We start from the raw sequence: 23228 nt of genomic DNA, 5'->3' as shown, positions 1-23228 counted from the left end.
TGCCCAGAGGAAGCTTTGCTTGCTAAAGCAATCTCATCTTCCCCAAGCTGCACTTGCCACCCTACTCTTTATACTATCTTCTACCTCTGCGGTCTTTTCTGTGGCCTGCTCAGTTTGTTCTGCTATATTTTACGAAGCCTATAGTGAATGTTTCATGGTCTGCAAAATTACATCAGTTATCTCCCAGCCATAGCCTTTGGCCTTGTCTCAATTGTCTCGCTGCTCCAGCTGACCTCCTTGTACTGTCACTCTTCCTTCTGTCACAGCCACATTAGAGATTGTTAATGCGGTCAATGTGTTTCCTGGTTGAAAGGCAGCATTAAATTTAACAAAAAAGAGCTGACCATTCACTGACAAGAAGTTTCTCTGGGCTGTTTTACACTCCATTCTTCCACTTGGTTTATTTCCCTTTCGCTTTGCCCCCTAATGCCCTTAACTAGACGGGATTAGTGTGTGCCCTCCATTTCTTGTCCACTCAGCCAAGCTATTTCAGGTATGATGCTTATTGCTGCATGTGCTGGTTTTGGCTCAGATAAAGTTAATTTTCTTCATAGTAGCTAGCATGAGGTTATGTTTTGGATTTGTGCTGAAAACAGTGTTGATAACACCAGGATGTTTTCGTTATTGCTGAGCAGTGCTTACACAGAGCCAAGGCCTTTTCTGCTTCTCACACCATACTGCCAGAGCGTAGGCTGGGCGTGCACAAGAAGTTGGGAGCGGACACAGCTGGGACAGCTGACCCCAGCCGCCCGAAGGGATATTCCACACCTTATGATGTCATGCTCAGCATATAAAACTGGGAGAAGAGTGAAGGGGGGAATGTTTGGAGTGATGGTGTTTCTCTTCCCAAGTAACCGTTATGTGTGATGGAGCCGTGCTTCCCTGGAGATGGCTGAACACCTGCCTGCTGATGGGAAGTGGTGGATGAATTCCTTGTTTTGCTTTGCTTGCATGCATGGCTTTTGCTTTCCCTGTTAAACTGTCTTTACCTCAATCCATGAGTGTGAGAGATGTTATCTCCACCTCCACAGGCAGCAGGCACCTTCCTCATGCTTATTTAATGGGACACAAGCAACAGACCAAATATAGTTTTCCTTACACAGGGTACACTGATACATCTGTCTGAGCTGATGGGTGGATCACTCCTGCTGTATTCTTCTATTCCTGCCACACACAGCATCCTCTGTAATGATACTGTTGGTAGGTCCTACAAAGCAATGGAATTTGGACATGACACTTTGTCCGTACAAGATATCCTGGGGCAGTTTACACAACAAGGCAGAGCTTGCACGACTTCACATCTTACATCGACTAATTTCAGTGGCTTTTCTCTTTTAGAGGGTTTATTACAAAGGGTGAATTCTGTTTTTCTCCCTTTGCAGGTTATTCTGACAGAAAGGGGAATGGAAATAAAGAACCATGAACCACCTTTTTTTTCCCCATCATCTGGCCTAATCTCCGAGAAGTAATCTTAAAAATTTTGCAGGCTTCTGATTGCTTCCTCTACAGCCTAAAATCACCAGGACAGCCTGGATCATGTAAAGAAAGAAGTTAGCACATCTCAAATGGGAATTAAGATGCAATTTATATGCCTACTTCGGATGCTGTGAGCCTGTCACCCACATTTAGCCTGTACCGACCTATAGAAGTGCTTGGTACTGCAGCATGGGAATGAAAATGTTTCCAGGAATTGAAATGCTCTGCTTCTGAGAATTCATAAATTGATCTCCTTTTCAACAATAACAATCTCATCAGCAACTGGCTGTGTCCAAGCTCATTCAGATTACCAGTTAGGTTGTCTTCACTATACGTGCTCTTGATAACCCAGTCTGGTAGATGTGCCAAGTCTGTGATGTCCATCCTGGCAAACACTGCTGTCATATGAAGGTCCCCACTTAGTATAAAACCCTACCCATTTGAGCACTTCATTGAGTCACAGTTCAATTTGCTTTTCTATCTGAGGGGACTTAAAGCCATATTTGCTACCAAGCTACAGACTTCGCTGGCAGAGGGCTATTACCCGCTTCGGCCTGTCAGAGCCGCCCCAGTGCCTGTTTTGCCAGCAAGCACAAGGGAGCACAGCTTATGACAGGTGAACTGATCCCATCTACCTGTAACTGCTAGACTTCTTTTGCCTTCTGGGTCTAGTCCATCTCTCCAAAGTAATTTTGATAACAAATAGCTCAGGCCATCATCAGGACAGAATATGCTCTTCTAAGGGCTCCTTCACGTATAGAATACCACCCTGTTGCTGGACGTAGTCCCTTCTTTCTCTCAAGCATAACAAGTTTCACCAGGATACTCAGGTCATCCCCGTCTTGCTTCTGATGACTGTTGTAGCTGGTCTCCAAGTGCTCTTCCTTGGGATCTGTGTTTGCTTTGTTCCACTTGCTTCTAAATGTTGGGGTAAGATTACAAATTAGCGTTTAAACGCTATTATAGCATAAAGTCAAGCCCTTGAACTTACACAACGAGAAATAAGTTTGTACTTACACATAATAGTACGTTCTTCTAATTCTGTGGTCCCATGGGACCACAATTCTGTGGTTGCTACTGACTTCTACCACATCCAGTATACAGTATGAAGTAACAAACAGGTTTATTTTTATGCAGCCCTGATGGTCTGTCCTGATACCTCAAGGAGGCATAAGAGATAGTACAGGCAAGAAAAAAGAGTAAATGTGGCATGCAAGACTAATGCTCAAAATACTACAGAAGCATAAATTGAACTTTCTTCTAATGAGGGGAAAATGAGGTACAGACCAAACAAACTGATTGACTTTTAAGCTCACAGAAATAACAGAACTGGGTTAGAATTTGCAATCTTAAGTCTCCTTTCGATTATATTCCCTCTCCGTAATCACCTTCTATGGCTTCCCTCATCTCCCATGCAATGGGAAAAGTTATAAAATAACATCTTTCAGCTGTGCTTCATTAAACTTAAGACTCTGCTATCCAGAGTCAACTATTGCAGATGGAAAGACCTCCGACACAATTCTTACCTCCCTGGGCAGTGTCATCTAGCAACAGTGAAATTTCTGGAATTGCAACAGGGTAAAAGCAGTCTGGTCAGGATGAGGTCTCTAAATCTGTTTCTCAACTATCTGCATTCTTCTCCTCCTGTTTGCCATCAGTCACCATGTAAGCAAAGGGATGCAGATCATATAGCTGAAGGCAACAGGCTGAAGGTCAGTTAGCCATGTCCTTGACAAATTGAGACTCTCTACACTTTTTTTTCTTGTCATAACCTTAGTTCAGATTCTGTAACAGGCACCTGCAGGTTGTACTAGTCACCATGAGCAGGTTGAAAGGGCTAAACAATGGCATTCGCTCTTCATTTCTCTTAGTGGCAAGAACAATTTACTCAATACAAGCCACATGTACAGTTTTATGCAACATTTTCATGGCATTAAATACTGTCATCCTTCCAAGGAATGCTGCACTGCATATACAAATAGAAAACCTCATGCCCATTGAGTCATTTTCCTCTTAATCTCAAATAACTTCTCATGACCCAAACAGGATTTCTCACATGGCTTTACTCCATAAATTGCAGTCTGTATGCTACTGTTCTGTATGGTTGCCAGGTACAGATCAAACAGAAAGTACAGTTTAGGTCATCCCATCTCTATATTGTTTTCCTACACAGACAGCTAAAAATCTGCTGCTAGCACTACTTCCTTCATAACAGATATGAAAAAGGGGAATAATAGATGTTGTATCGAGAGCCCTTCAGTCTGGCAGGCCAATTCAGCATTCACAAGGGCCAGGCTTCAGCACAATTTTAAGCTGAACTCATAGTTTTCCCGTACCATTCCTACCACTTTGATTTTCTGAAACCTCACCAATAGAACTTGTTTGTTCATTTTAGTATCAAAGACCAATTTGTTATTATGCCAAAAAGTTCATACGTAATCTGCTGAGGACTGAAACCACACAGATTCAAAAAATGAAAGGCAAAAAGCTTAATTATTTTCTTAGAAATTACTGTCAGTTTTACGTAAGTGGTACTAAATTGAATGGTGTCTTCATGTTTTGGCAAAATAACAGGTGAATTCAGGCATAATTTTTCTTAACAGAGTCTAGAAGTATAAGAGAGATGATTTGCTCAAGAATTTTTCATGTTCCATAGCCTACTTGTTGGTAGATGTCCTCACAGAAGAAAAAAAAAAATAGAAGTACCAAGTATGTAACACAGACCTCTTTTACAACACAGAAAAGTCTTACGACTTCTGAAAAAGAATACTTCTGCTACCGCACCTTTCATAAACAGAATAGTGGTTAGAGCACTTGCTTTTCTGGGACCAGAGTTTGATTTCAGCTTAAGGCCAGCAATGTAAAATGAGCTCGAACAGGATTAATCCAGCTCCTTCTAGATGAATTTACATCCTTCTTTTCTAGAACACCAAATTAGGTGTTCATCACATTACTTGCATGATTCTTCTTTAGAAGTTGCTGGCAGAGGAAAAGAAAGCATTTGACAGTTCAGCTATAGATGTTTGCTAGGTCACTTACATGGCTTCTGTACAGCATGCAGGACTCCATAAAAATACTACGCTAAGAGTTCATTAATTACATAGCAACTTTATAAACGTCGTGAACTGATTAATATTCCTTTGAGTCTCTGTGAGAATTTTACATTATGCAGTTTCCCCAGAACAGAGCTTTACAATCTTCACATTTATCAAACTAAATGATAATAATACATATTTAAAAAAAAAAAAAATCACACTGAAAACAGAAAGTAATTTGATTTTTAATTGTCTTCCAGGATCTCCAGTTTTCAAGTGCAGCATTCTCGCAACACATAGCAAGAGATTTCAGATTCAAAGCCAGCTCTGCTTGGATCCCCGTGCTTCCTACAGAACAGAACTGTGGACTTCGGAAGGCTGCCTGCGACCTTCACAATAAGCTGCTTCGCTGTGAGCCCGACTCTTCTGGCAACCCCGAGAATCCCAGTTTCAGACAGGCCTTTTCCCTGTGGCCATGCTCTGCACTGGAAGAGTTCACTCCTCCTTCCACCTGCTTGGGTCTGCAGCTGAGTTCAAAAAGCTTGAGTGTCCATCAGAGGGAGGCAGGGGGGTGTTGGCTTTTTTTTTTGGACTGTATTCAAGTTTGTCCCAAGAAATTTCATAGTTGTATCTTGAGTTCTCCCCAGCATTTCTGATTAGGTTGTTTAGTCATAAAACATCAATAATTAATAAGCAGCAAAATATACCTGTACAACACACAGGAGTGCAACACAATAGTGCTCCTATTAAGTTGTTCATTTGACAGACTTGTCACTGTGAAATCTTGAAATAAAGCAAAACTTTAACATACTAAAAAATAAAAAAAAAAAGGAAAAAAAACAATTAAAAGGTTTTTTAACATTTCCTTGATTTACAAAGTGCAGCAGGTTTAATGTTTGCTTCATGGCTTTCATTTTCTAACAGTAAAATGGTAAAATGATCCAGTAATATGTTCTATTTCGCGGTCACTGTGACCCTGAAAAAACAACTGTGACAAATTACGTCAAAGTTATTCTAAGGTGACACCTGACATTGTTCATATTTTTTTAAATGTCACTGAGGAAATTCAGAAAATATTTTTAAAACCCAACAACCGGAAGCCCACCTAGAAGATCCTATTCCTACCATAAGCTCTTACTCCTACTACTTATACATAAGAATTATTTATATTTCTGTAATCACATAAAGTTACACTGAACATCTTTCAGATAAAGGTGAGGAATTCAACATTAATACTGTGCAGAAACAGAAAGCAAGAGGCAAAAAATAACTGCTAACACCCAAGTACAGAGATCATTTATCTTTTATTACAATGACAGGATTCTTGAAAACAGAACAAATACCAATTCAGGGTCATTATCCCTCAGAAAAGAGACATTCCAGTCCAGAATCTCTAATCTCGTCCTTTCCCAACAGGATGCATCTTACTGCTGCATAAAATTCAGTGCTTAGAGGTCAGAGTCAATGTAGAGGATACTCTGAAGATTTGTGGAAGCATATTACTCAGTTGGTAAAACATTTCCTCAGAAATTGTCTAGGGGGGGAAAAAAAAAAACAAACCAACAAAACCACCAAACAAAAAACCCCGACCAGTAAGCTTTGGCTTTTTGCTGTAGATCAGAAGAATTAAGCCTCTCTCAACTTTGTTTCTTGACATTTAAGAGAATTGCTGTTTTTCAAAAGACCACAAATACTATTTTCAAACTATATAATTCTCTTTAATTCAATCAAAAGAAGACGACTGACCAAAAAATTAGTTTGTATATTTATGTGACATATCTGTTTCCAGTGGATTTCTTATTCCAGTAATTGATTATTTTTGCCTAGCATAAGCAGGACAGTGCTGTTTGTTATCTACAGGTCTCCTGCTCTCTCAGTTCCAGGATTAGATTCAACTTCACTACTTAGTTTATTCTTGGCTTCCTCCTGACTGAAAATACACTAATTATATTATATTACACTGACTATATTATATATTACTTCCAGTACTGCTTTTTAGAACAAATAAAACTTAGTGATGGCCATCTTTGGAAAACTTCCCATTTCTGAAGATCATCTAGAATTCCAGATTAAATAATTTCAGAATTTTAATTACAATTAGCTTCAAATACCTAGAGTCATTAATGACTTTGTGGAAGCATGACTGAACTCTGTGCATTGTAACTTTCCAAGTTGTTAGACAATATGACTAACAGATGCCTAAACTTACATAATGCAAGGTTATGTCCAACTCTTTAGAGTAAATAATAGCAAACAAGTATCCTTCAAAGGTGAAGTATTCACCATTTGTAATGGTGAACTTCCCAGTTTGAAATTTTAGCATCCTCAGAAAATACTACAGGATATCCAAAAATACAAACCCCTCTTATTCCTGTTTCATAGGCAAGGGACCAAAACCACAGTGATTAATTTAAGATCATGGAAAAAGAGCAGGGCATAGCAAAGAAATCAAAACTAGGTCTGTTGACATTTAACTTCTTGTTCCAACAGTCTCCTAGGTTGGTACAAACTTGGTTTAACCTACCTGGGGTACCAAGAATTGTACAGTCCGAGAAATTCCTCCATCCCATGAGGCCATTTCCATCATGAAACCTAAAAAACAGCATTCACACTACATGCATTACCTATGCAATCTTCCCCATCAATTACACCATTATCAAGCAGTGAGGGAGTTTTCATATACAATTAGGATTTTAACTGCCTTTACTAAGGATGTCATCATTTGCATTTAAATCAGACTTGGCCAATCTCCTGACTGAAATCTGCTTTAACTGGAAAAATCTGTCTTATGGAGAAAATCAATATACCCTTGAAAAGGAGAATAACCAGTCCTGCTGTACAGCACAGTGCTAGCTAGCAGAAGTGAGAGGTTTCTCCAAATATGTGTTATGAGTTCTTTCAATGGGTTGCTTTCATTGAGAAATAGCTCTTTCCTTTAGCTCTGCTGTGACCACATCCACGTGAATGAGTACAAGCCCGTTGCCAAAAGCACTGACAATCTGGCAGCAACAGAAACTACCTGGACTTACTTATATAGTGAAGGTTCAGCACTCCTTTATTGCTCAAGTTATGACATGGCATTTTTATGCTAGCATTTCCTTATAAATGAACTACAAGGTCCACAGGAACACACTAGTGGCAAATAAAGATACTAAGAAAAATACTTGTTTAATGAAAGTGTCTGTCATGTGAATGATATGCCATTGTGAAGTACTAAAGGTCACAATAGGAAGAAGTTCTGCAAGTAGGTGGTAGAAAGAACATTAACACTACTAACATTTTAAATACTCTAAATGACTGGTTCAAGTATTTAAGTGCAGCACACAAGAATGCAGTAAGTAATAACACCACTTGGAAAGACAGAAAACCAAGCTGAGTCACGAGGACTCTCCAGCAAAGAGATGAGTTAGAGTATAAACTAGTCGTGGAATAATGTGGGGAGCCATTGTTTGAGGCAAAGTACAAAGTACACTGGAAATTATACTGTAGAGAACCACCAGCTCTTGTCCTCTTTCAGAGATTGCTCAAAGCAACAGTAAGCACTTTTTCTTCTACTGTCCATGTTTAAATTTTAAAGATGCTTTCGAAACATTTTTGGTCTCCATTCTAAGTGTCTGAGACTATTTCCTGGTATGCCAGTTAATAATTTTAAAGAGAAAATATATACACGTATGTTTTAAAAACCAATAAATTATTGAAAAACACCTTTTTTTTTAAATACACAGCCTGAGTTAAGGCTGGATGTCACCAAATGCAACACAAAAAAACCCCAGCTGAAGCATCCACTAACATACCTTTGATGCACTTGAACACAAGCTCTGACCTCTTCAAGCACCATGGAATGGTCATTTCCTAAAAATTAGTAAATGAAAAGCCTCAATGCCCAACCAATCTAACTAACAAGAGCAGCAGGGAAGTTATTAAAAATCATACACTTTTGCCATAGAGAAACATTTTCCCATTCAAGCAGCATTACAGGCCATGAAGATGGATTCAGTTTTCCAGAGTATTCTAGGCAGGTGGTATATAGGTGACCACAAAAGTACTGCCACTGCTTATTGGTAGGCAAGCCCGGTGTCAGAACAATCTATACATTTTTTAAACTGAGATCTTGAATAAAAATATTGCAAACAATCCTATTAGTGTAATTGGAAATGGGTCTATTTAATTCCCCCATGGAGCTTCAGAAAAATCTATAATATGCAAAAGATAACTGTCAGATTCGTGCTTCAGCTAGCCAAAGATACACTCCTGACCACATCTTAACAGCAGTAACTGATGATTCCTAGCTACTCTTCATGAATGTGGTTATGGTTTATTGGCATACCCACCACTGTCAGTAAACACCTTCTCTCTAATACTGGAACTGGAAGAAGCCCTTCTCCCCTACAGATATATTTATGTTAAGAATTAAAACAAACAAAATCCACCTTCATCTGATGGGAGAGTTTCATACATAAACAGACAGCAAATTCTTACTTAAATACCAAGATGGGATATGAAAACCACACTGGATTAAGATATCTTAAGATATGGCTACATAATTTAAGTACCTGTTTAAATGCTTTAGTACATTAAACATTCTTTGGCTGCATGCTGCAAAGTGAATTATATCACAATGAACATGCCTAGTCAGAGACAGAATGTCACTGTAAAAACTTCTCAAAATGAAAATAGTACCTATTTGTTCTGATGTACTCTTCAACATCAAAATGAGCACTTTCTAGCCTGAATATAGAAATAAATACATGGAAACAAATTTGTCATTCTCTGTACATTTTCAAATTTAAGCTTTACAGAATTTCCTATTCAGTAAAGCCAGCTTTTATTTTGCAATGTCAAACACTCTGCAATCTGCCATTTTCAAAGAGCTTAAAAAAAAAGAATGCCAGTATACTGAACATGGCGGCATTAAACAACTACTGAAAGCCGAAGTTCCTACTTAGATGGGAGTATCTCCTGCCATCTCCAAAATACATAGTATGTTAAAAACAGCATAAGGTAGAAATATCTCTTCTGAAAACTTTCTTTCATGATGTAAATCACTGCATCAATAGATGCTGCTTTCAGGGTATACAACACATTACTCAGGCAGAACAAAGCTGGGCAACTTTGTTTTCCCCCTAAGCTTTCTGGAAGAAGCACTTGGTCTTTGGTATAATTCATCTGCCTCTGTGTGCTTTCTGTCAAAAGTAACATAAGTGTTTATTGTTGGTTTTGATCACTGTTTTGGCTTAGGTAAAAACCAACTGTCTAAAAAGAAGGGTTCTGTTGCTCTGAAGGCAAGTCAGGAGTACTTTGTGTAATCGATAAGGGGAACTAAGCCTTAAAAGGACTTATCGAAACAGCAGGATATGACAATATTCCTTGGACTATTTCAGAGGAACATAGATGTTAAATCTTGTGGGCACTCAGGGAAATAACAGGTTGAATCCAGAACGTCACTCTGTGCAAGCCACAGAACTGAAAATGACGCAGTAGCAATTCAATTCTAATCCACCTTTAAAAAGTTAAGTTCTCACAATTTTGCCATGATATCAAGATTTTTTTCTATATGCAAACTAAGTAACAGTTGTGGAAATGATGAAGGATTGATTAAGTACCAGTTCAAGATACAGTGCAGGGGATAGGGAAAAAAAAAGCAGCAAACACTCTATCTCCTAGAGTGAGGTTTGGCGAATAGCATTCAAGAAAGTACAAAAATACCTGGAACTTGTGATTTTGTTCACTAGCAGAGACACCACCTCACTCCTGTTTAGGATGCAATGATTTGTTGTCAAATTAAGATTTATTCTACTTATTAAAAAAGCAGCCAACTTCATTGATTATAAAGATATGCTGCAAACTTTTTTATTCAAACAAATTCGTGAGAGACTAACTACATGGGGCTGCTGTTTTTATAAAAGTTAAGGGTTTATGCCTTTGCAGAACAATGTCATAACCCAGTGGTGAAAACACTGAAGTCCATATATGTCTTGTGGGAAAAAGACTCCAAACCAAATTTCAATGGTTAATTTTAGTAAGTTAAAAATTAGTAGGATGTTTACTCTTAAGTACATCTATGCAAATTCTGAACACTGTATGAGCAGCTATACATCTAAAGGCAGGAAACTCAGATGAGAGATATCTGAGGTTAATACAGCCATCAATAACCGCTCTATATACATAAACCATGTTCATAAACATTTGTTACACAGCTTACACTCCCTCCATTTCTACTTTTTTTCAAAACATTTTTGTCCTAACTTCTGGTAACAGAGTCAGGTGCCTGAGATCCCTGAAGAATCACATTTTTCTCAGTGTTGCTGTGTGGACAACAGCAATGGCTACTATGTTGAAGCTACCAAGGAAGTGTGCAAGCTCTAGCATTTTTAGCAACACCATGCTATTACAGCCATTTCATTCCCCAGTTTATGTATCAGTTTATATTACATCCAGAACAGTGATCAGACAGTAATGCTTCAGTTGCCCTGATTTTGAACTTGTCTGCTTTTGCCTTTCCCAAGAATCAGACACAATTTCTTTCCTTTTTTCATGATCAGAACAGAGAAATCTGTTTTCTTGTTCTTGTCAGAAGAAAAACTAAGGAAAACAGAATTCCCGATTTTTTTAATACGAAAAAAAAATTAGCTTTACATGAAAGTCTAATAATAATGAAATGTAATATCTTCATTGAGATTGATACACACATTACTTCTGTGAGGTTATAAACACCACTCTTCCATCCATAAAAGAAGAAAACCTTTAGGAAAAGCACAGAGAAAACTCATGATGAAAAAGCATGCAAACATCTCTGCAGCTGTGCTCCTGGTTAACCACTTTACAAAAATGTTTTTATGTAGGTGGTAAACACAGATTCAAAACTGGGGCTGCTGAAGGCACCAAGTTCAGGTTAACTCTCAGAAATCTGTTATTATTCACTTTTCCGTCAACAACAAGTTACATATTCATGTGTTCCAAATGAGGTCAGCCAGCTGCAAAGCACTGTAATAAGCAATGTTGCTAACTCAATTCATACAATGCAGTTTTGGCTAAACATACACTTATCATACAGGTCACTCTCTGCTTACGCTGCAAAGACTTAAAACTTAATACAAAAGGTAAACTGTTTTACCAGAACCTTTTTAAGAACCCAGCACTAGACAAGAAGATAATTCTTCAGTTTCACCCACCCAAGCAACAAGACACTCTCAAAGCATGTTGAACACTTGGTCTTGTGCTTTATTTCTACTTTGAAATACAGATGTGCAAATGAAAGCTAAATCTAAAAAGGTTTAAAGAAGAAATAAAAAGAATATAGTCAGATGGCAACTTGATTCAGAAAAAAAGGTCAATTTGTGAAACACAGTAATTGTATCCCATGAATAACCCAGGCTGCTGTCCTGCAAGTTGATTACTTGCATCTGTGCCCCAAAAAAGGTCTTGATACCAGGGAGATGAAAAATTTCAGAAGTAATATCATCTGTTCCTAAAAGTCTACTTTTATGTATGGAAGGATATCCTTTAGAAGCTTCATTATTGGACATTTTAAATTTTTCCATTGCTTGCACTTTCACAATAATAGACCCTGATCTTGCAAAAGGGGGACACTTCTACTCTGTGTTCCAATCCATTTCTGTTATAAAAAAAGTCACTGCTAAAGGTAATCCACTGGTTAGCCTTTATCTTGCTATAAGTCAGGCACTTTCAAAGAAGTAAGTTTCAATGCTGCCTTTCCAAGTGAAAAATCAAAGGGTTATTTAGAAAAAAACAACAGACTATAATTACCCATGCAAGGGTATCAGTAATGGCAGCATTATCTTATTTTCCTCATTTCTTAAAATTTATAGACTTTTTACCTCCTAAGGAGGAGAGGCATGAAGCTGTAACTGCCTGTCCACTGCTTCCCTCCTTGCCTTGCCACCTCCTTTTCTTCTCTGCTAGTATCTTGTGAGCCAGATGCAACAGAGGACAGAGGTCAATGGCATTAAATTACTATGCAGTGTGAAAAGTTACAGTTGAGTAAGAGACAAGCTCTACATTAGTGTCCCACTGAAGAAGAGAATGCAAAAGCTCAGCACAATAAGTAAGCACATTTGTAACAGCAAAGAGCCTCAGCAATATGCTGCTTCTTGCCCAGCTGGTATTTGGGTGACTTAGAGAGGAAACAGGGACAGAAATTAAGGATACAAGTGATTAAGCAGTGAAGAAGGAGACAGTTCAGAGCAAAGGTGAAATTTGGTTGCTGCTGTGTAGGGCTGAGGTGATAAAGAGTGGTGTTTAGGGATATAGAACTCTAAGCCAAGCTTTGCTAGTTCTGCTGCTCATAAAAAAAAATAATCTTAGTTTTAAGGTTTTCTAACTAGCAACAATTAAAACTGGGGATCTGGTATCACTATTGCATCAGCAACTCTGAAGATATAGTTTCTCAGCAAGAGCTGTTGCCAGAAGACTTCCAGGCACGTAGTCCCATCTTTCATCAATACTTGTGCAACTGTGCAATGAGCTGGATCACAGAAGTGCAGTTTCCAAATGGGGGGGGGGTGGGGAATAAAATCACCCAAAGTGATTCAGCTAGCTGAAATGCTTTGAACCGGTTCAGTTTCTTCATTTGGGTCACCATATGAGTGACCAGCACAAGGATGTGGCAGGAGCCAGTGACTGGGATGAACTGTCCCATTTGGCTTAAACCAGCATGAAACATACCCTCTGCAAAAATCACTTTTTGTTGTATCCTAGAAAATAAACCAAATCTTTACATTTACTTACTTCTGACATATCGTGCACCAACAGGAGAGGAATACTAATGGTAGTAATGTCGTGTGTGCAGCAAACTTTGAGAATGTTTCTGAGTCCCATGATTGCAGGATCCCGAGCAGTAATGTTACCAGACCTTACATTATCATCCACACAGAGGTGAAAAGCAACATGAATTTCAGAAAGATTTGAATGGCGTGTGATGTAGAATTCTCCTACAGAAGAATATAAACCAAGAAGGCACAATATCACTGTAGCGATCCGTATTGAAATACAATTGTTACATAACATGAGGATAGGGTCAGTTAAGACAAAAGGCAAATACAAATATACAACAGAGATCAGAACACATACATAAAAGAGATTAAAAAAAAAGCTAGAAACCAACTGATCTAAAATCTCTTGGACTATCATTGTTTTACATTCATCCTACACTCACTTCCCTGGTTTGATGTGTTTCAGTGGCATCACGGACACCTGGTGTAATAAGACGTAACAGTGCCAGTACAAGCGGATATGATCTATATATAGCACGAAACAGAAAAACACAGAGGAGGTGTAATACTCAAAATATATAATGTAAGCACTGAACTGCAGACAGATGTGGGAGGCGGAAACACCCAAAATGGATGGGTTAAAATAAAGGATGCAAAAAGTCTGTGGAAAAAGATAGCGGGTTACATTACAACTGAGATATGTACTTTAATACACAGGTATCAATGATTATTAGGATTTAAAATAATTCATAGCAATGGGAACATTAGTTACAGGGTTGTTTACAAAAAGTTACCAAGACATCTTGTTGGGGGTATTTTTAGACTTGGTATTCTTTTATCAATGGTAGAGAAAGAATAAGGGTCAGTGAAATGTAGGTGTCTCTATCTTACCTTTCCACTGGAGATCAAAAGTCTATACTAAGGTCAACAGAAAAGCAGGTATGCAATACCCCTACTGTTTCGGTCAACAGATAAACATCTTTCTGCAAACCTGTTCTCACTGGTCATTTTATTTAAGATACTACCCTTTGTAGTGGGACAGCTGAAGAACAGGTATGTTCTCCTTTCTGATGTCTGCTAAGGAGGTAGTCATCCCAGCAATGACCATCTAAGAGTAATAATACAAAAGCCACTGCAGCAAGATTCACCTGCTAAGGACCCAGGTTGATTTATACTCCACTTATACTAACAAGACCTAAGACAATCATGAAAGCAATTTTAAGAATCCCTGTTATTCAACCATGTGTTGTATGTATTTAACTCCTCCCTCCTTGAACTGTGTATTCATCTCCGAATTCCACAGCAGCTTTCCTTACTAAAAATCACAATATATACAGAAGGTATTTCCTCTTTGAGATGAATGGATCTGTACATTCTCAGAGTTAAAAAAATACATTCTAAAATGCTTTGTTGTATCACAACAGTGACATATATACAATTATTTTCAAAAACAAAATTAGTTGCTAGTATTTGAGTTTCACCTTTTCCCAAGATGCTCAGAGATCTTTTTTTCACCCTCAAATTCTGAAAAGAAATTTTAGGCATAGAGAAGTTAAGTGATTTGCCCCAAATCACATGATGCAGTAGCAAAGCTGGGAATAGAAACCAGATGTCCTGACCCCCAGTTCCCTGCCTTAGCCACAAGAACATCCTTCTCTTCTGATTGAGGTCAACTCAGGTTTAGTTTATAATTTATGTTCTGACTTTAGAGCTAAAAATGTGCATCTATAAAACACAATTTGCTTTAAGAAGAGGGGGAAAATGCAACAGAGCTCACCCGGCAAAATATTTGACTGGTTTCGTTCAATATTCTTTAATTTATCTTCATTTCCACTACTTCTGTTTTCTGTGTATAAATACATAGCACAAATATTAAACATATCATCTACTAATTATGCTTTTGCATGAAAGTTTGATGTACTGAGATGATATCTGACTTGAATTTTTACCATAAAGTTACCATAAAGGCCCCAAAAAGCAGGGGGATGGACAGAAGTGTTTTCACTGTCTTTTCAATAGACACTGAACTGAACTCTATCTCAAATCATTAGCCTTCTTACTTAATCATCCTATGATATCTCTTCATTTGGACAAAAGAAAACACAGTATTCTCAGACGTAATACTAAACTTTACAAATTGCCCCCACAACTACATAGTACCTTGGTATTGCTTTTTAAATAATGTAACTGTTAAAAAAAAAATTGTTCCTAGTATTACATGAAAAATTTTAGAGATATTTACATAAATGAGCAGTATAAAAACAGCCTCTGTATATTCCTCAAGACTGCAGCAATATGCAGGTTCCTAAGAAAACTTGTTTCTCTATGTACACTTACAAATCTAGTTGTGTTACTGATATATTTAAATCACAGAAGTAGTTCTCTGCGAGAAAAACAAAGTTTCACAATGTACAAGTGCTGCCTTAACACCATGTGGTCAGAAAATTTCACAGCCATTTGTAAATATAACTGCAAAGTAAACCATTCACAAGGATTTAGTCAGCACTAAAGAGTATACAGATTTAGGCAATTTGTTATTAAATTTTCAGCGTTCACTTTTAAGGAATCGAAAAAGCTGTAACTCCTCTTCTGCAATTTTTAAAGTTTTACATTTAAATAGAAATAAAAATAGTAAAGTCAGATAAAGCCTGTGTTGCTACAGGCAGTTTAAACTGCAGAGGAAAGCACAATGGCCCTATGCACTTCCCATGCTGTTGAAGTGTGATCAGAACCTAAGGACTTATACTTTTTTTGGGGGGGGTAAGGTATGTCTGTTATGGCAGCAAAGACATCATGTGAACATGCTGTCTGTGAAGAGAGAATTTCATGCAGACTTCTCAGAGTTTATCAATAAACTCAAACATTCAATTTTATAGATGAGGTAATTCAAGAAGAGTGAAATCAACTTGCCCATAACCATAAACATTCAGCTGACCACTATTCTATTTCAAGGAAAAGTAATTTTGGTTGTCACTGACCATGATGTCTTTTCGACTTACTGCTACGCTGTGCTCTGGCCTTAAGTACAACCTTCTGGACAATTTCAAGCTGTTCTTGAATTCCAGGAAAATGGAAATCTGTGCATTCTTGGCAAACAGTTGCAAAATCTAGGGAAAAAATAAGATTAAAATCCACGTCATAAGGCTGTGCTTAGTAATCTTACATAATTCTGCTCTACTGCTCAAGCAAGGACAGTTACAAAGGCAACCCCCCCAAAACAAAACAAAACCAACCCAAAACAGACAAAGCCCTGCTGTACTCCTAATTCTAAAAAATTTCTGGCAGAGACAAAACATTTTTTGAAAGAAATTAATTGCTTGGGGGGGAAAAAACCCCACCAAACCCTTGAGTGTTGTTGCTCTTCAAACAAAACCACCCAGACAAAAAAAACCACCCCAAAATAACAGCAATAATACATGTGCATTAAATGCAATTGCTCTTTGAAAATAATGTCTTATTACTAAGTCCTTTATCTGTGATACTTCAAACATACATAATAGATACTTCCAACAGCAACAACAGCATTCTCATTTGATTAATAGCTCTCACTTTTCAAAACAAATTCATAAACAGTATATTTGGAAAGCTGGAATTACAGTTCTTCCCCTTTAGTTCTCAAAACACAGATCTGAAAGCTAAAGAAAAGTGTCATCAGCTGAAAAAGACCAGCAAGTTCCTTTTCCTGATAAGCAAGTATTATGTCAGACTTGGAAATATTACACTGATAATTAGGATCATAACATACTGCCTCTGTGACTGGTGTTCTAAGCTTCTTATTTTAATGTCCAGACATCTCTCCAAGTAAGTCAATGGGAGCCAAAACAAGCTGTTAGCAAGGAGCTGGACTATACTAAGCAATTGCTACTTGCTTCCCGTTTTGAGGTACCTGCTCTAATGCTCCTTAAAGTTCTTAATGTACTCTGATTGACTATCCTCGGAGCATCGTATATTCCTGTGAACAGGCTGCAACAGGAATAGTCAGGGTAGAGAGAAAGGTCTTAATCTATTTTATCTTTTTACATGAATTCTCCATCATAAAATCTATTTTCAAAAGGTTTTATTAAATTCTGGTGTCCAAAGCCAAAGGAGGAAGAAGGTCATATTCCAAAAGATTGCGTCTTCTGTGTCTATCAAGATAAAAGAAGGTCACAAGACACTCTCTTTGAAAAAAGCAAATGAAAAATCTCTTGTATTTAAATTAAAATTAACTTTAATTTTAGTTTATCATTTGTCTAAGTGTGCTACACCTACTCAAAACCTCAGTCACTGTAGCCCTACAAATTCCTAATATAAGACACTGGAGCTAGGCGGTGCATAGATATAAAGTATATAAAGAAACTATTCACCTAGCTTAGAAAAAACAGTCAAAGAAATTAGCATGTTGAAAGTTCACACACAAGTACAACTTTCTGTTCGAGGCTGTTTTCTAGAGATGTGTCCAAATCCGATTTCAAAGGTATATTTTGCTAGTTGCTGTTTACACATTTTAAGAAATACAGAAAAACATCGCAGTCATGGTTTTTAGTCCTGCAAATACCTCACATCCTGATTTTGAGATAAATTGAACCATTTTTGGGTAACAGATTTACCAAAGATGCAACATCAAAACGTTTGCCAGACACAACAGAAGTAACAAAATACACTAAATGAAGCACATTCTTAAGCTTCCTCCAGATACAGCTAAGCAACTAAGGTCAACCAAGTAAGTTGCAGGACTCTGTACCACTGCTTAGTGCTTGCTGAGTGACTGGTGTTCTCAAAACAATGCAAAATGCTTGGATAAACAGCATGCTCACAAGAAGCTGATCTACTCCAACTACCTTTGAAAATCCAACAGAGGTTTGAGGGAGCTTCTAGTCCATCACAAAATAAAAGCTCTTAGGTTTGTATTTTTCCCCAGCTTTAAAACAGAAGCAGAAAATTGTTTCCGCACTTTTGTAACCAAGAAACTTACACTGCACAAGCCACGACCTCTAAACAGCAGCATCAATGTATCATGTAAAGGTCTTCTATATAGCAATTTTATGAACCTTTGAACCCACTAGCATATTTATTTCTTAAAGATCCTTTTAGGAAGAAGAATTGGTTCTGGCTAGTGCTCTTGCAACAAACAGCTTTAATAGTTTAAGAGCAAAGTGTCCTCTCAAAGGTGTTTATTACTGCTCTTCTGCCAGAAGTTACCACTGTCACCACAGAGCGGATTTAAAGAAATGTGCCCAAACCTCAGTTGCCGCCTGTAGTGGTTTGGGGTCTCAGTACAACCAGATGTTCACCCGTGCTTTAAAGTAATGCATCCAACTAGGTCAGAGGAGCTAAGACATGAGCCACATTCATTTCTGCAAGGTTTTTAAAAAGAATGGTGGTGCAGATAGCAGTTAAGTTTGCTAAAGTCCCTTCGGAACTCAAAGAAATCAAAATTTATTGAGGCTAGTATTTTAAAGACTGTAATACAGTCCCTTATTTTCCCTTCTATGGTAGCTGCAAGATCTTACTGGTGGCTAGAAGATGCAATTTTGTGTTTAACAGTACTCCTTAAATATCCATCTCCTCTTATCACTTAAGATTTAGCATGAAAACAAATCTTCTCTATTTGTTATTAATTTAAATATTTAAGCAGTAAAAAAAAGTAACTGAAAATGAGTACAAGTATGAAGTAATACTGTCAGAATTAAGCAACTTGGAAACAATAGCGCAAATGCAACTTTTACTGGTACACTTCCTTTTCCTTCTTGCTACAAGTCTGATTCCACACTGTTTTATCAACCATCAAAGTCTATTTTTTTTTTTTTTACAGCATGCTAGAATAATGACAAGTAATAGTGGCTCCAGACAAAAAGACATTTAAAATGTATATAATTTGGTATTAAATTTCAAGAGGGAGGTGGGCAAGTCAATAACATGGTTCAGAGAAAGCCTCGGTGACCAAAATTGGAAGAGGAACGAACACGTTTCATTGGTTAACCTTGATACAAAACATCTTCATCATAGTGTCCAGTTACTCAAAAGACATGCACTTAAAATGGCTACTAATCAAGCTTTCCAGGGTTAGGCAAGCAATATTCCTACTGTTCATTTTAAATGGAATTCATAGTGCTGCAGATATCTAAAGGACATGGTATTTTTATATATTTACTTATCAATTTAAAATCTTAGCACATTTAATTTTCATCTTTGCAAATAGGTTTCAGTATGCTAATCTGACATTAGAGAGTTAGAAGGCCTTGTAATAAGTCAGTCTAACACAGGGAAATCAACACTGAAGTGTTCACTCTAACATGCTTCTTAGTCAAGCACAAAACCTAGGAAAGAAATGAGAGAGATAACAGCACATCAGAGCACAGCTCTGTTCCCCATCCTTATCCATTTCTCTTTTTGCATTTGTTACCCTTTTGCAATGCCATGTCCAAAACATTAGGGTCTCCAGTAAACTTTAATTTTACAGGGAATATTTTTTGTGAGAGAAGACAGTAAGTTTCTAAGTGACATTTGTTTTCACTGACACGAATATACCCCATTGGATTAGATGACCTTAAAAGGTCCCTTCCAACACAGAGATTCTGTGATTCTATGATGAGAGGACTCACCTCTTTTGATGCCGCTATATGAACTGATACGGTTATCTACCAATAAAACCAGGCCACAGAGAGAAGTTGAATAGAGGGACATTGCAGTTTGAAGTCTGTGAAGTTTTACTCCACTTCGATGATTGCGCTTATGTTTACAGAAATCCAGCATATCAGCTCTCAGTAATCTCAAGTTATGCATGGTCTTCAACTGAGCTCCTGTACAGGATATAGAAGATTTTAATACATACAGCAAAAGAGAAAACTCAGGATTTTTATTAAAATGCAAGGGATCAAAGTGCACCCCTTAACTGTTGTGAAGAAGATCTAAGGGAAATTTAAATCAGTCATACTCAAAGAAAGTTCTTAACCATATATTCAGTTTTACATACATATCAGCAATTTACAAAATAGGAATAAAAATGCAGTATTTTCACATACTGTCACAAAGCAAGGCTTATCTATACCCGAAATGAGCCTTGTTCCCTATTAGAAGGCTATGAATGAAATACTAATACAGGCAAAACAGAAGAAGTCTCTATTCCACAAACAAAAAGTAAAAAATTTAAGTATCTATTTTTCTGTTTATTGATCATGGGAGTTGAATTTAATACCCACATTTTCTTACCAAACATAAGAAAAGTTAAAATATAATTTTTAACTGCTACATGTTTTGATGTTAGTGTGCTTTTCTACAATAGTGACCTTGCTTGAGTGGATAAAACTTGCTTCTGGAATGCTTTCCATTAAGTATATTTCAGGTAGCTAGATACTGTTTGATACAGTTTATACTGTACTGTACTTCTCTTGCACATGTAAAGAACAAATATAAAACAATTACAAACTGTATATATTATATACATTGACAGTTAAATACAGTAAATAATACATGGCTTAGATACATTATCTATTAGCATCTGTTATTATGTTTGCTTTTTGTGTCAGTTTACTTACCCAAGTGAATAGTAAAACTTTCTTCTAACAGCCTTTGCTCTTCATAAATTCTTCCATTTCCTTCTACAGATTCTCTCAGCTGACTGGGCTGAACCTTAATTTCATCACTAAAATAATGAGAAATGTACTGGAAAGTGTATCCTAATTTTTGTTCAAGACCATCAATAATTTGTGAAAGCAATCCAAAGTTTTCTTAGCTACTCTGTGGAAATCATGAGACTAAATCTACTAGAATGAGCTCTACTCATCTGCAGTTTTACCCTTCTGGCCTGCAATACTGCAGGTGCATACCAGCAAGGAAAAGTAGAATCCACTGTTAGATTTACACTACCTAGCTCATTTGTAAAGCATTCTGAGATTGAGAAACAAAAATAAGAAAGGAATAAAAGGGAAAAGTATTAATTATTCTCAGCCTATTAATAATACCCAAAATCTTATTTCTGAAGTTACTAGATAAAACATTTCTTTTTTCCCCCGCACAAAATGGGAAGTTAAAAAAAAGCCAAATCAAATACTTCAGTGTTCAAACTAGCAGGAAATATTTCAGATATCAGTTGGGTTTTTTTTTTTCCTAAATTCAACTGTCTCATAGTAAGTGAAAAGCCAAACAACCGAAAAAGCCAAACAACACTTACTAAAAAAATTGTTATACTGTTATCATTTATTAAGCTACAATTATTGTGTAGAACACCCTTAAGTGGTAACAGAAAGCCTTGTGAAATAGTGTTGAAGATAGACATTGTAAATAAAGGCAAAATAGGATGAAACCCCATTCAGTACAAGTTGTAGTTTAGTGCATTAGAACACTTTCTGGTACAGAAAGTTTATAACATTACACTGTTAAGAAACTCATAAAAACACAAATATTTAATTATGATGTTTTATTTGCCTTTGATTTTCTTTGACTACCCTAATTAAATGGCTAATCTGAAATAAAGATTATATAAAAGCAAGTCCTTTGAACAGATGGAAGTAAGCAACACAGAGGAATTAAATACCTGATTAAGCTGTTGTTTGGGTTCTTTAGGTCCTGATGAAGCTTTATCACCCATTCCTGATATTCCTGCTTCTGGATAGCAGTAGACTGTTTTAATTCATTGGTCCATTTGTTCTCCAAATCCTAACAAGATAACAGTGATAATCTGAGTGTTTTGGGTTTTCTTTTTATAGACAATTATTTGTGTGACATATTCTAGTTCACTGAACTTAGTTTACCTGCTGAGACTCAAAATGCTGAGCTGCTAATGAATTTACATCTTGGTCCGTTAGTGATTTCCCTAGCTCTTGCATCACCTTATCCATTTCTGCTCCTTGTCTGAAAGGGAAGCAAACGCAGGTTTACAACAAGCAACACTTTCAAAAAACTGGCAGAAAAACACCCATTACTGTCAATCCAGTTGCTGATACAATGATCAGTTGTGTCAGTCAGCTGGTCAATGCTCATCTCAAGCAGAGATATAACTGAACACATAGCTGAAAGATATATTATGCAGCACACTTTATCCATCTGCTCGTTTTGGAGTTAGAATTCATACATTTAAGTCTGCCCTCACAGATACTCAAAAGAAGGTATGACAGTTTCTCCAGATACTCTAATAAAGCATCATACTATCCTTTTCATTAGAAAAGTTTTTGAAATGGACCTACTCAGTCCCTTGCTTTCCTCCCACCTCAACCACAGTTGATGCAAATAGGTAAACACCAGGAAGTAGGCAAAACACACCTATTTTTAATCGTCAGATGAGCTTCCAGCTCAAACTACATTCAACAAGGGGACTTGGAGTTGAAGGACTGCCCTGCTATCATCAAGGCATCCAATACCTCGTCCCTCCTTAGTCTTCTTAATCCCTGGCTTCAATTAGTCTTTCACATTCAGCCCTGTCTTCAGCATGGAATCGATTTGCCCTAGCACAGATTTAGCAATGAATATCCACAAAACAAATTTGAGCCGAGGGTCAGGGATTCCAAGTCAGCTCCTGTGTAAACAGAACACCACCTATGCTCATCTGGGATAGTGTCAGCTGCCACTGACATATGCATTTTCTTGATTATGACAAATAGATATGATAAATTCCACTGGAGTCAATACACAGCTACATCATACCAGAGCTCTACAACACTACTGCTCTTAGGATTAAGTGCTCTTTCTGCTATATGCATACTTGAGAACAGTTAATAAGCACAAAAAAGGTTTGCTAACACATTATTGGCCACATTTATACCCAAACTAGAAATATGTATGCTTCAGTCCAGAAAAAAACTATATAAAGAGATATGCATTATATAACACGAGCTTAAACACACACAATTCAGGAGGAATATTGCCACTTCAAGTGCTGAAACAAACCTACAGGAAATATCCTGGCACTTCATACGCATCTATAGTACTTAGTATTTATACTATATGTATATTTGTATGTATTCATTTTCCTTAACTGAGTCTCCTTAACCAAAGGGGGGGGGGGGGG

At 37.3% G+C, this 23228-nt stretch overlaps 1 protein-coding gene across 1 annotated transcript in view; it reads right to left on the bottom strand.

The window, feature by feature from the left end:
- Window positions 1–5831: 5831 nt before the first annotated feature.
- LOC104618246 (chromosome unknown open reading frame, human C12orf4) overlaps window positions 5832–23228 on the bottom strand; it is a 19580-nt gene continuing 2183 nt past the window's right edge. The window contains exons 4-13 of the mRNA XM_010283791.1: window positions 21976–22075; window positions 21759–21880; window positions 20761–20867; window positions 19828–20025; window positions 16222–16350; window positions 15021–15089; window positions 13260–13462; window positions 8306–8363; window positions 7036–7103; window positions 5832–6045 (exon numbers count right to left, since the gene is read on the bottom strand). Of these exons, the coding sequence (XP_010282093.1) occupies window positions 5953–6045; window positions 7036–7103; window positions 8306–8363; window positions 13260–13462; window positions 15021–15089; window positions 16222–16350; window positions 19828–20025; window positions 20761–20867; window positions 21759–21880; window positions 21976–22075 (1147 nt within the window). The 3' untranslated portion in view covers window positions 5832–5952. The remainder of the gene's footprint in view (window positions 6046–7035; window positions 7104–8305; window positions 8364–13259; window positions 13463–15020; window positions 15090–16221; window positions 16351–19827; window positions 20026–20760; window positions 20868–21758; window positions 21881–21975; window positions 22076–23228) is intronic.

The sequence above is a fragment of the Phaethon lepturus genome, unplaced genomic scaffold (genome assembly GCF_000687285.1).
Source record: "Phaethon lepturus isolate BGI_N335 unplaced genomic scaffold, ASM68728v1 scaffold30653, whole genome shotgun sequence".
Lineage (NCBI taxonomy): Eukaryota > Metazoa > Chordata > Aves > Phaethontiformes > Phaethontidae > Phaethon > Phaethon lepturus.
The sequence above is the reverse complement of the archived record's forward strand: the minus strand, read 5'-3'. Positions and strand labels throughout refer to the sequence as shown.